Source organism: Rattus norvegicus, chromosome 10, assembly GCF_036323735.1.
Source record: "Rattus norvegicus strain BN/NHsdMcwi chromosome 10, GRCr8, whole genome shotgun sequence".
NCBI classification, from domain to species: domain Eukaryota; kingdom Metazoa; phylum Chordata; class Mammalia; order Rodentia; family Muridae; genus Rattus; species Rattus norvegicus.
Genome location: NC_086028.1, coordinates 65,013,041 through 65,026,892, shown reverse-complemented (window position 1 = coordinate 65,026,892; position 13,852 = coordinate 65,013,041). Strand labels below are relative to the sequence as shown.

The 13,852-nt window shown below is 40.4% G+C and overlaps 2 protein-coding genes across 4 annotated transcripts in view; both read right to left on the bottom strand.

Annotated features, from left to right (window-relative positions):
• Window positions 1–13,852, bottom strand: part of Faul2 (FAU ubiquitin like and ribosomal protein S30 fusion like 2) — a 733,200-nt gene that overhangs the window by 329,040 nt on the left and 390,308 nt on the right. The gene's annotated exons all lie outside the window — the stretch shown is intronic.
• The window catches only part of Nf1 (neurofibromin 1), a 233,101-nt gene that overhangs the window by 10,194 nt on the left and 209,055 nt on the right, over window positions 1–13,852 (bottom strand). For all 3 annotated transcript variants that reach the window (XM_039085200.2, XM_039085201.2, NM_012609.1), the window contains 9 exon segments: window positions 13,083–13,214; window positions 12,033–12,168; window positions 9,692–9,849; window positions 4,771–4,893; window positions 4,026–4,156; window positions 3,580–3,680; window positions 2,780–2,922; window positions 2,397–2,443; window positions 1,174–1,390 (listed from right to left, as the gene is read on the bottom strand). In XM_039085200.2, the coding sequence (XP_038941128.1) occupies window positions 1,174–1,390; window positions 2,397–2,443; window positions 2,780–2,922; window positions 3,580–3,680; window positions 4,026–4,156; window positions 4,771–4,893; window positions 9,692–9,849; window positions 12,033–12,168; window positions 13,083–13,214 (1,188 nt within the window).

Here is a 13,852-nt window from a genome sequence, read left to right as displayed (position 1 = left end):
CACTGTCTTCTCCATTTACACAGCAGTGTTACTGCTCGGCAGTGAGCATCACCTGTGGGCTCAAGCAGGGCTTAGGAAGCCATTACCTAAGGCAGACAGCGACTGAGCTTGGAGTTGCTCAGGAGCCACTCCTGCTATCTTTTTCCTCTCAGTACCTTGGGAAGGGGGAGGGGAGGTTCGTGCCTATGACTGCTCAGTGTATAGAGCTCTACATTTCATTGTCATGATTACACACATCTTTAATCCTGGCACTGGGAGGCAAAGTAGGTGGATCTCTGTGAATTTGGGCCAGTCTGGTCTACATAGAGAGTTTTAGGTCAGCTAGGGCTATGCAGTGAGGTCCCGACTCAGAATATAAGTAAATAAGTAAATAAATAATAAGTTAAAAAAACCCAAATTCCATTGGTATACTTTTCGGTTTGATCCAACAGTGACTCTACAGTAAGGACTATAATGATGGATTTTAAGATTTCTTTTGTGCACGTGCGCGCACACACATGCACACGTGCCCATGTGCCTCCATATCACTGGTTGGAACTCACCAAGTGGGCTAGCTAGGGGGCTATTCGGCCACAGGTATTCTGCTCAACCTCCTGGGTACTGGGATTATGAGCATATGCCGCCACAAATACCTTTCCAAACTGTGGGTCCTGGGGACTAAACTCAGGTCCTTGGGCTTTCAAAGGAAACGCTCTACCAACCTAGTTACCTCTGCAGCCCCAAGATGCTATTTTCCTAGAAGGACTTTTTGTCTGGTTGTTTACCTAACTCCAGATCTTCAGGCTGGCCAGTGGCTGATGGATAGCTGACCTGTTGTTACCAGCAATAAAGTGAGTTTTATGGTATACTGCACCAGAGACATATAAGGCCTTAGGGTATAGCTGATAAAAGAACTATAGCTCTGTTCACTTATAGGTAACATAGCTTAGTGCTTCTGGTTCAAATCTATGTGGATATTAAATATCACTATGCGTCTCCCTCTCTTGTTATACAACTTGTTGGAAAGCACACAGCTCTGAAGAGTAACAACATTCAGTTACATAGAAAAGAAATGTAAAGTGACCCTCACGAAGAAAAGGACCAAAGTCTGCTATAGTCTGACCACAAGGGAGTTCCTGATGTTGGTATCGTAGTATCATTGCTCAAAGTCACATAAAGATCACATTTACTGACCTGGGGAATGCTGGGAAGTTGCAAGTGAGGTCATAGAATTAGAGAGGTTAAGGTTGGCAGTGATACTAAGCTGGCTCTGCAGTGCAGGAGGGTAAGGAGATGTGGGTGTCAGGAGGGACTCCTCACTGGTTTCTTCATCAATTCCAGGCAAGTACGTGTCAATCAAGGCATCAAGAAATTTAACAATGAGCTCAGCATAGTCTGGGATTTGTGTTTGCTGTAATGGAAAATAGGACATTATTTTAGCTCCATTTAAAAAAAAATTCCCTCTGAAGCCAAAGAAAGGTTAACTTGATATCTGGGACTTGGTGGATTGTTTTCTTTTCTCCTTTGTATTCTAGACCATTAAGGGGGGGGGGGTCTGGAATAGTATTTAGAGAGAACTATGGAATGTACAGCTTGGATTTTACTTGGCTTCCCCTAAAACCTTCCAGATAAACCTGCAATTTCTGAAAGCCATGCAGAGACAGAGGAATTGACTACTTAGACAAAGCAGTCATCAGCAATGATGTCTAGCCAACGTCCCAAAGCAGAGAAGACGGGCAGAGCATCATCATCCCACCATCCACTGTTGAGATCCTCATGACATACTTCTGTGACTTCAGGCCCATTTTTTTAATGACAACATGTGCATATCAACAGATACCACAAAATAAACTAAATCCAACTCTTCGAATCGGAACAATGTATAAAAAACTCATCCTGACTTAAAACCCCTGCATCTAGGACATGGGGGAGGGGGTGATAGGGGAGGGACAGAAGCCCTGCCTTCAAGGAACTTCAATTATTTTAAGAGACCAACTAAAAAATAAAATACAATTTCATATAGCACACCAACAAATGCCAGTCAAAATGAACAGCCAGGAACAAACCCAATATAACAGTCAGATGTAAAAATGTGTCCCTGAGGTAGATTTTAACACGTATCATGCTCTTTGCTAGTTACAAGATGGGTGTGTGAGTTTTGCCACATGTACAGAGATCTATAGGCAGACACATTTTATAGAGGTTTCCACATCCTTTGGAGATTTCAAGCCTAAGTTAAAATAAAATTAATACATCAACATATTAAAGATATTGCCTCCTTGGGAAAAAAATCTTTCTAAAACAGTGTTTATTTTGAGATGTTACTTTGTTTAAGGATAATGCATATTCTCCAAAAGACTCATGAATATAGCTAAAGACTCTGGCTTATCGAAAATTAGAGAAAAATATTTTTTTACCTTTGAAAAGGGTCCTGCAAACCGCCATAAGCCATTAAAACCGAAACCTGCAAAAAAAAAAAAAAAATCAAATGATACTCTTACAACAAGCAAGGCAGCTTTAAATAGTAACAAAATTAAGCTGTATAGCTGACAAACAAAATCTATGCACATATTTAAGACATTTTAAAATCAGTATCAAAGATGACTAAAATGTCCTTAAAATAGACAGCATTTTTACAAAGTGGTCAAGTAGTTATCATATTGAATATATAACTAGGAGAGTCAGAAGACAGCATGAAGGGAGAGAAGCCTATCCCTCAGAGAAAGCTACAGTTAGACATTCTCCAACAGGGCCACAGTTGCAGGCTTGGCGAGTGCCACCTCCTGGTATACTTAGTTACTTTGCAGGTATGATGTTTGGTACTGTGGAGGGGATTCCTCATGGTACACCACACTCTGCACGATTCCATGGATCGGATTTAACAAATTTGGATCTTGGCACAAAGACAAGAGGGTATTGATCTTAGAGTCCAACAAATTGTGCCTAAAAAAAAAAAAAAGTAAACAGAGGAACATTAAATAAAAAGATTTACTCGTACGAACAACATGGCAAAACTGGAGACGAGTACTTCTATGTGATTTCAATGGTTTCTCCTTATATTACTGGTACTGGCCTCCTGGAATTTTCTCCTTACTACAGTAAGCCTCCTTCATCTGCACGCTCTCTTTCCATTCATTCTCACAGTAACAGCCAGAGTGTGTAGCAACTCACTACCAACTAAGGCTTTCCCAACAGCTTTGCACTGTACAAAGGGATAGAACTCAATAGTTAGCACTGACATAGCAAAGGCTTTAGCCAGACCTATGCCCAGATCTATCCTCCCTTGGAGATCTTTACCCTTCTACATTCCACACAAAGGCCCTGTTAAGGTTTCTTTAATTTGCCAACACCTTTCTGTCACAGCTGTCAGCTGACATATCCAGGAAGGACTCTCAACTGAAGAGCTGTACTCCTCGACAGAGCTCCACAGTCTCAACCCTTAAAGCTATTAGTCATCTCTCTCTATGGTAAAAATGATGGCTACACTTCCCACTCTACAGGTAGCAAACATCACTGAGAAATACCTTTGCCACCCCTTTATAGAGCACCTGACAAAAAGACAGATACAGAGGCAATCAAAAAACAACAAGAGATACTTACACAACAGGAAACACTTTGGGAAACACAACACTGGCCTCTGCTAGATATTCATAAAGAATTCGCTGATCAAATTCATCTGTGGTATATTTTACCAGTGTAGCCTGCCAAGATCAAAAAAAGGTAAACAATTTATGTTGAAGCTTTCTATTTTAATGAAGTGAAAACATCTTCCTTTCATGTTTGTAATATTTAAGGGCCTGCTAACAGAAGATTGGAATAAAAATGTGAGGGGGAAAAAAAACCCTCAAAAAGTAAAATCCTGCCAGGAGTAGTGGTACGCATCTTTAATCTCAGCACGTGGGAGGCAGAGGCAGGTGGATCTCTGGGGGTTCAAGGCCAGCCCAGAGTGAGTTACAGGATAGCCAGGGCTACATAGTAAAACCCTGCCTCAAAAATGAATGAATGAATGAATGAATGAATGAATGAGGTGTGTGTGTTCCCCTTACCAGAACAGTAAGAAGCAGTGCTTGGATCTTTGGGTCAGTAAGTACTTCTTCGTCCAATAGAACATTAGATTCAGACACTGAGACTTTCCGTAAATGTGGGTGCTGCTGCGAGGAGGAAATCCTTTGGGTTTCTGTAGTAGGATATGGATTAATGTAAATAGTAGTTATTATTAGTAGAGTAAGTATATTTTACTCAACATAGTTTAAGATTACATCTTAAATTCAACAGTTCTCTAAACAAACATCTTAATTATCAATCTTACTAGGATAGTTATTATGTACTCAGTAATGTAACAGTTTGCTAGTGACCTGCAGTGCTGTACACCACACACACACACACACACACACACACACACACACACACACACACACACACACACACGCACGCAGAGTAATTTTTTTTTTTAAGTATGGTCCCTCTATGTAGCTCTGGCTGGCCTGGAACTGTCTATGTAGACTAGGGTATCCTTGAACTCATGGAGATCCTCCTGCCTCTTAAAGTGTAGCTCAGGCAGACCTCAAGCATGTGATCCCCCTACCTCTGCCTGTTCAGCACATTCCATTGGCATTTACAAAACTGGTCGATTTCTTCTCCTGCCAACTTAAGGACTAGAGAGAGTGAAACAAGAGTGCATGTTTCTGTATTGTACCCTGAAGGCTTAAGGTCTGGATGGAAGGAAATGGCCTTCATTGTGCTCCTCATGGCCTGCGACGATCTTCACTACTTATCAGCTTTGTTTCTTACCCATTTCATAGTCGGTCTCTGCCACTCTTCTCATTTTTGGGGGTGTTGTAATCCCTGATTCCATTTCTTGTCTTTTAGGAGCCTTTGTGTCTGATATCAAGTGATCAAAACTTTTCCTTGTTCCTATAAACAAAAGTTACAGAATATGAACAACTACAGTGTCTACAAATAGCAGTATTCTAATCATGTAAGCTTTTACTTTTGAGCGCAAGCTGAGACATCCCTGGAACCTCACTTCTTAGCATTATTCTCCATTTCCCCTTTAAGGCCCCACAGCTGTCCAGAAATGGAGGATCTTAAACTGGCTTAAAAAGCAACTTTATTTTATTTATTTATTTAAACTTTTATTTATATAAGTACTCTGTAACTGCCTTCAGACACTCCAGAAGAGGGCACCAGATCTCATTACAGATGGTTGCGAGCCACCATGTAGTTGTTGGGATTTGAACTCAGGACCTCTGAAGAGCAGCCAGTGCTCTTAACCACTGAGCCATCTCTCCAGCCCCCCAAAAAGGAACTTTAGATTACATTCACTATCCTGAGAATAAACTAGACTCCACTAAAAAGAACAAGTATCCATAAGAAACATAAGGATTAGATTTTGATCAGTGCAAAGTATAGGAAAACAAACAGCCACTTTAAGTAAAGAAATTGAGTTGGTTATCAAGAAACAGTCACTAGCAGATGAGCAATCTCCAAATACAGGTAAAAATTAAAGTGTGAGCCTGAAGGGCCCAAGTTAGTTGACTCTGTTGGTCTTCCTGTGGGATTCCTATGCTCTGACTTAATGCTCAGAAGTACACTCATGGGAAAAGGGAAAAGTCTGAAATGCATCTCTTAAATGAACTCATTCTTATTTTTTAAAGATGTATTTATGAGTACACTGTAGCTGTCTTCAGACACACCAGAAGAGGGCACCAGATCTCACTACAGATGGTTGTGAGTCACCATGTAGTTGCTGGGAATTGAACTCAGGACCTCTGGAAGAGCAGTCAGTGCTCTTACCCACAGAGCCATCTCTCCAGCCCCAAATGAATTCATTCTTTTTTTTTTAAAGATTTATTTATTTATTATATATAAGTACACTGTAGCTGTCTTCAGACACACCAGAAGAGGGCATCGGATCCCATTACAGATGGTTGTGAGCCACCATGTGGTTGCTGGGAATTGAACTCAGGACTTCTGGAAGAGTAGTTGGTGCTCTTAACCGCTGAGCCATCTCTCCAGCCCCAAATGAATTCATTCTTAAAGCCAGAATTGAAGCCAAAATTACAAGACCTGACAAGTGATATTTGACAGAACAGTGTTCTGTTGCTCTCATGCACTAAGACTAATGAATAATCACACATCACGAGTATCAAGGCCAAAGGAATCTACACCCAGGCCGGTCTCTTCCTTTCATGCAAATGGAAGAAGTCACGAATGGTTAAGTGGTTAGCCTGTAGTCATATTCCTGAAACCCACTAGTGCTTTCTATGGTGCTTGGAGTTAGGCTGCCATGCTACGGATCTCATCCTACCTTCCCTTCTCTCATACTTGGTGATCTCCTCTTCCTACAGCTCAGTGTCTAACTCTTCAAATATTTACCAGTTTGTTTGTTTGGTTGGTTTTTGAGATAGAGTCTCTCTACTATGTATCTCTGGGTGTTTTTGAACTCACAGAGATCCACCCGCCTCTGGGCATGACTGATATATTGACAGGTTCGTTAAGAACACTCAGATCTCTCCTTTCAGCTTTGATATGTATGGTGTGCACTGTTGTTCCCCACAGTTGCCCTAAGTGCAACAGCACAGTTGCCTCCTGCTCCTTAGTGCCCACCAGACTCTGTGGCCATCTGTGGTGGTTGGAATATGCTTCGCCCAGGGAGTGCCACTTTTAGTGGGTGTGACTTTGTTGGAGTAGGTGTGGCCTTGTTGGAGGAAGTATGTCACTGTGGGGGTGGGCTTTGAGACCTTTCTCCTAGCTGCCTGGAGATGAGTCTTCTGTTTGCCTTTGGAACAAGATGTAGACCCTCCTCCCACACCATGCCATGCCTGCCTGAATGCTGCCATGTTTCCTGCCTTAATGATTATGGACTGAACCTCTGAACCTAAGCCAGCTCCAACTAAATGTTGTCCTTATAAGAGCTGCCTTGGTCGTGGTGTCTGCCCACCGCAATGGAGAACCTAGCTAAGACACCACCACTCTGTAACACTCATGGGAGTCACATTTTCTCTTTCACATTAGAGTGGCATCAAGTAATGTTTGGTTTTGCGCCTGGCTTATTTAACATAATAATCTCTAATTCTATCCATGCTGTCACCAGTTACAGGATTTCATTTTTATGGCTACTATTTGTAGATCTGTAAAACTAAGCTTTCTTTATCTATTCACTAACAGATGGACACCGAGGTTGCTTCCTTTTCTTGGTTGCTGTGACAAGTCTTGCAGTCTACACAGCATGCAGCTGGCTCTTCAATACACTGGCTTGTTTTCCTCTAGACATACAGTTAGTCGTAGAAAACAATAGTTCCAGCCAGGGAGGTGCTATTTAATTTAATTAAATTTTTATCTTATTTTATTTACCAATGGGGTCCACTATTTAGTCTGGGCTGGACTGAAACATGTTATGTGGCCCAGACTGGCCTGAAACATGCTATGTGGCCTAGGCTGGCCTCTAACTTGCCTTTACCTCATGAGGATCACGGACAGCACAATCGTACCTGGTTGACAGTTTCTGACATCTTTTACAGTCTTGTCTTTTTCCACCCCATCCATCAGTCTTTTCTGGTCACTCTCCTTTGGAAATAGACCTCACATAGTGTGCACTGGCTCTGGGTTTTCCCCTCAGATTGCCGAATCAATCTTGTAAATGGTCCCTTTGAAAAAGACCTTTCTCTATACTGCTGCCAGGAAAATGCACCCAAAAATAAAAACTAAAAACTGCATCTTGCTCCTTCCTTAATGAAGATCTCTGCTGGATGTATGATATGGTAAATCTTTTATCATGTCAGTCTTTGTGGTTGTTTTGAGACAGGATCTCTATACATACCCCTGGCTATCCTGGCACTCACTGTATAGACTAGGCTGCCTCTGCCTCTACTGCCACCAGAGAGGGGCTGGGATTAAAGCTGAGGCACCACATGCAGCCAGCAGTCTTTCAGTCATGCTTGTTTCCACACAATTGCTATGATGCTCTGACCTATGCCAATCGCTCCCACACTCTCATCCCTCACTATGCTTCCTCTCTTGCATGCATGCCTTCCTTAGCCTCTGTCTACTGGTTGCATGTACTAAACCTTTAAGATCTGGCTAAAATGGTAGCTCATCATTTCCTACAAGCCTCAGTAACGTTAACCATTACTGCTTTAATGCCACCTGACACACACTGTTGTCATTAGCTGATTTTAAGTCATAACCACCAAAGGATAATCTCTTCTCTGAAGGGCAGAGACCCTACTTTTTCTATTTAGAACACAGTTTGAAGGAATTCAATACTGTATTTTCTCTGAGATTAGTTTTTTACTTACAAATTTCTTTGGTATGAAAATCCATAATTACAAAACACAAGGTAACCAGGAAGCTCCTAGGAGTTACTGATGACACAGGATTAACCGAAGGGAACTCGAATAGAAGAGAGGTGGCAGACTGAACTGAACAATCTGTAACAATGACTGGCATTTGTTATCTCTCCTTTCGACATTTACTGGAAGGTTGTTTGTGTTACACTTTGTTGTCTGCTCACCAATTTCCTCATGAACAAACATTTTCATAATACTATCTCAAGATACTAAGTATGTTTGCATAAGTAACTGAAGTTCACACTCATTATCTATTACTGGTTAGACATACCAATATATCTGAAATGATATCACAATGGAAGTGGCAGCCAACGAAGGGCAAGCAAACACTGCCTTACACTTGCTCTGTGAGTCAGCCAGCGTTCCCTTTCAGGAACTCACTTATAGGTTACTGGACACGAGAGGCTTAGCACTGTGCAAGAATTTCTCATAGGAATGTTGACAAAACTGAGCAAAGGTTAACTGTCAAGAACCATTATCTTGGGTCAACAAGATGGCTCAGTGGGTAAAAGCCTTTGTGGCCCGAAAACCTGAGTTCAAAGCCCAGAACTTACACAAAGGTGTAAAGAGAGAACTGACAGCCCAAGGCTGGCCTCCAATCTCCACCTGTCTGTGTGCATACATACAGATAAGACTTTCTAAAAGGAATATCATCTTATAGTGATTAAAATAATACCTTGTGCTTTTGTTGTTTCAGAGATTATAGTGTTTCAGAGCTCAGTGACACATTTTGCTTTCCAATGGTACTTTAGGGAAAGTCAACATTTCAGCCACTAGTACAGCAGTGCTTCCTCTCTTCTACATATCTAATAATTCTGATCACTACCATCTATTGCCCCCAAATCAAAAGCCACAGTACTTGAAAATAGTAATTAAAACACAGAAATAAAAACCAAATTAAACTTAAAGACATTCCAAAGTTTCAGTCTCATTTTTCTGTCTGAAGATGTGGCTGAACCAAACTGATCTATCAAACTCCTTCAGAAAAGCCACAGAAGGGCTGGAAAGACGGCTCAGTGATTAACAACACTTGCTCCTCTTCCAGCAGATCTGGCTTCAGTTCCCAGCAAGCACAGGAAGCTCACAAATGTCTGTTTACTTCAATTTCAAGGGATACAATGCCCTTCTGGCTGCCAAGGGCGCAAGGTACAAATGTGGTATACATCCACACAAATGCAGGCAAAGCACTTATAACACATAAAATAAATGAAATTAAAAAGTCACAAAAGATTTTGTTACATCAAAACAGTAAATGCTGGCAATCTAAATAGTTTCAAATAATTTTCCAAGAAGGAAAATAACTAACCATTTTTCACAGTAACAATAATGTAAAAATTTATACAAAATAAAGATAAACTAACCAAGCAATTTTTTTGTGTTGGCCTGAGAAGGCTGTCCCATGTCCAAGCTCATGGATTTCCTGGCTCGGGGACTAGTTTGGCCTACAGCTGGGTAGGTGGCTGCAAGGTATCCTTCTGAACCTCTGGGAGAGGACCATGGCTGAGTCTCCTTTAGTGTCCTGAAAAGTTTAAACAGTTTAGAAGAATTAATTAACAAGAAGATGACAAATATAACCACTCTTCACTGTTTCCAATAGCTGTTTATTTCCTAACAATGGCAATCAATGCTTGCAAACAAAGTGCTATAGGACAAAAGCATTTCTATTAAGTTGCCCAGGCTGGCCCAGAATGTACTATGTATTCTAAGTTGGTCTTGAATTTCCAATCCTCCTGCTTTAGTTTCCAGAACAGATATGTACCATTGTAGCTGGCACTCTACCACTGAGCTAAATCCCCAACCCTAGCGTACAACTCTTAATGTATCCCCAGGAAGTTAAACAGGAAGAGCTATACTGCATAATTTTATTAACTTTTTTTCTTTTCTGCACTATAGGGATTGAATCTAGAACCACATACATGCATGGCTAGTATTTTACCCCTAAACTGGTGAAACCCAGAATTAATTAAATATTTATTGATTGAGCCCAGACTGGCCTCAAATTTGCTATGAAGCCAAGGATGACACTGAATTTCTGATGTTCCCACTTCTACTTCCCAGGTGCTAAGAAACAGGTGTGCACACCACAGTCAGAAGACAGACAGGCAGCAGGTGTGCACACCACAGTCAGTCAGTTTCCTGCAGCACTGGGACTGAACTCAGGGCCTTCTGCATACTAGAGAAAAACCTCTCTCGACTGAGCTATATCTCTAGTTTCTATTTTGTCTTTGAAACAGAGCCTTAGGTAGTTGAGGCTAAGCTCAAATTTGATATATAGCTAAGGATGACTCTGAATCCCTGATCCTCCTGTTTCCACCTTGTAAGTGTTGGGACTAAAGGGATTTGTTACCACATACGGCTCCAAACTTATTAATTTGACAAGAAAAAAATTTTTTTCTTTTCTTTTTTTCAGAGCTGGGGACTAAACCCAGGGCCTTGTGCTTGCTAGGCAAGCGCTCTACCACTGAGCCAAATCCCCAACCCCCAAAAAATTTTTTATTTTTACCGAAATATGTTTTTAAAAAGATATTTGAAGATGCCTAAATATGCTAATATATGACATATACTCCCTACATAGTTGTCATTTATTGTGGTAAGAACACTTAACATCCATTATCTTAGCACTTTTCAATACAGAATAAGTACACTGTCACTAACTGCTGCTGAGTGACAGACCTCTGGAACTTAATGCACTGAATTTTATAATCAGAGAAATAAAGTCTAAAGATGCAATTGTATTATAGAATTATTTAAAAACTGATAAAATTAAGTTTGAGAATTAAGATTTCCCGAATACAGGCAACTGTGTTACTTTTCCTTTCCATAACCAAAAGAAGGATAAAGAAATAACCTCATGGCAATGGCCGAGTGTAAGGCTACTGAGCACTGGGTTTACTAGGGCATCTGCATAAAGGGTTGCAGTCTTGGTCAAGTCCTTGGAGAGAAGTCTTTTTATTATAAAAAAGCAAGATGTTAGAAAGTTTAATGACATAGCTTCTCAAACATTACTTCCCTAAGTTCAACACTAGCAGTAACATTAAAAATCCACTACAGAAAGGTTTTAATGTTAATGGAATTAATAAACAATGATGTAAGTGTTATTACCAATCTACATCACTTTTTGTTGTTTTTGTGTAATAAAACATTAAAACATTACTCTATGTGTATGAGTGTCATGTCTTGCCTGCATGTATGTATATGTACAATATGTCTGGTGTCCAAGGTGGTCAAAAGAGAACGTCAGATCCTCTGGAAGTTAAGCTACAGATGGCTATGAGCAATCAAGTGAGTGCTGGGAACTGAGAGAACTCAAGATCTCTGCAAGAACACAAATGCTTTTACTCACTCAGCTGACCCTTCTGCTCACTCTTGGTTCTTATCATCAGGGATGCCATGGTGCTTGTACTTCAAGTTAGGTTTTTCCTCAGGTCCTTTTCTGCAACCAAACTTTTCAAGATTGTCTTTCTTCCTTAGTCAAGTGTTTTGTGTTTAAAGAGGTGAACTAATGATAATACCAGAGCAGACAACTTTAATACTGCCTATATAAAAGGCCATGCATTTGTAGAGTAAACTTTGATAGCTACACTTGTTAGACCATCTGGACCTGCCGCTCTGCCCCCTTCTAGAGTCCTCTGCTGCTGGTTGCCATCACATGGAAACTGAAGTCTGACTACATCTATGTAATTCTGAGGCCATGTCACTTACCTAGAGCTGGGATCACCGTGATGAATGGGATATGTATCCATAGGAACATTTTCCATTGAGATATCAGTAAGAAGAAGGGACTTCCTATGCTTGAGGCTACAGCGACTTCGAACCTCTTCAGACACTGTGAGTAGAGCTAACAGGAAAAGGAAAAGCTGATAAAATAGGCTTCATGTCTTCCAAATGTAAGAGGCTATGACGATGACTATCACTACTACTATGTTATGTGTACATAAGAAGCCCCAGAGAGCAAGAGGATGCAGTGTATAAACGCAGGACAGACATATCCTCGAGAGTTTACAGACTGCTTTGGAAGACTGCATAGACGTGAAACAAAGCAATTTGATAAACACCTTACTTTCTTAAGCACTTGATAGCATATCTGCTTTCAATAATCACAAAAAGTAGGCATGGCATGTATCTGAAATGCACTGATAAAATATTTTGTGATGCAAAATGGTTTGTTCAAGGTTGCATGCTTAAAACAAAACAAACTGGCAAAAACGAAAATTTGCTAAAGTGAGAATGGGCATCTTCTATCAAACCATACTTCAAACTGCATTCTGTGAGTAGAATACAGTAGGGAAATGTCAGATAAGACATATGAAAGCAGTTTAGTAAAATAGTAGGGGCTGGACAGGCACTCCAGGTAAAACAGCACAAAGGATTAATACTGAAGAGGCAGAAGCCCTGTAGGAGACTAGAGGAGACAACAGGAGAGTAGTCTGAAGCATCATGTCCACTGTGAGAGGCTATAACAAGTGACACTTATGAAATCTACAAAGGACAGAATAGAAGGCTTCAATGGCCTGCTGTGCTTGGCTGAGGCAATTTGGTTTGACTATGTTTCAGATTCCAGTGCAAATTCTTTTATAATGAAAAGTATTTTGGCAAAACCTTTACAACTTCAAATACCAAAAGACTGAACTGTAATGTTCTACTGGACCAAAGAACTAGCTGCAAAGGCCCACAGCTAGGCAATGGAATCATTTGGTGATTCTAAGACAATGGTAGAGAGTCAGGCTGATTTTGTCAATTTTTTGTGTTTACCTGCTAAGTAAGCCACACTCTGTGTATTCACCTCAAATTTGTCACAATTTCTATGTTTGTTAACAAGAGTTAGTAGTGTATGCAAAATTCTGACTGTTCTTGCAACAATGGCAGGTGAAGGATGTCTGTACCCTATAAAAAGAAAAAGAAAAAAACAAACAGTTAATTAGTCCATGAACAAATGTTTGAGCTCTTGTGCTATGACAAGTAACTCTACAAGAAAAGGAAAATTCCTGCCATTCAGGAATAGTCATTTGTGAAGGTAAAACATGAGAGTGTGAGGTTAATTATACATAAGATTAAGTACCCCAAAACATGTAGAATAGGGTGTTCCCTGAAACCCTAAAGGAGAAGACAGTAAAAAAGTGTTTTCTTGATTTTCCATTTCCTAAAGAAGCACAGAGGTTAAAAATAAACACAAACAAAACTGTGCATTAGAGTTCCCCTTGAGATTTCATTTGACAAAGAGCACTAATACTTAAAAGGGGGTTCTCCTTTGGGACTACAGCAATGACTCAGCAGTTAAGGACCAGGGTTTAGTTCCTACAGAGGGGTTTACAACTGCCTATACTTCTAGTTCCAGGGGATCTAGTATGTCTTCTGGCCATCTCAGGTAACAAATACACAGGTGCTACACATACATACACACAGGCAAAACACTCATACACATAAAATAAAAATAAAGACATCTTTAAAAATTAATTTCTTTGTTCTTCCTTCGTTTTTTTTTTTTTCTCCTGATTTTTAAGACAGTGTTTCACTATGAAGCT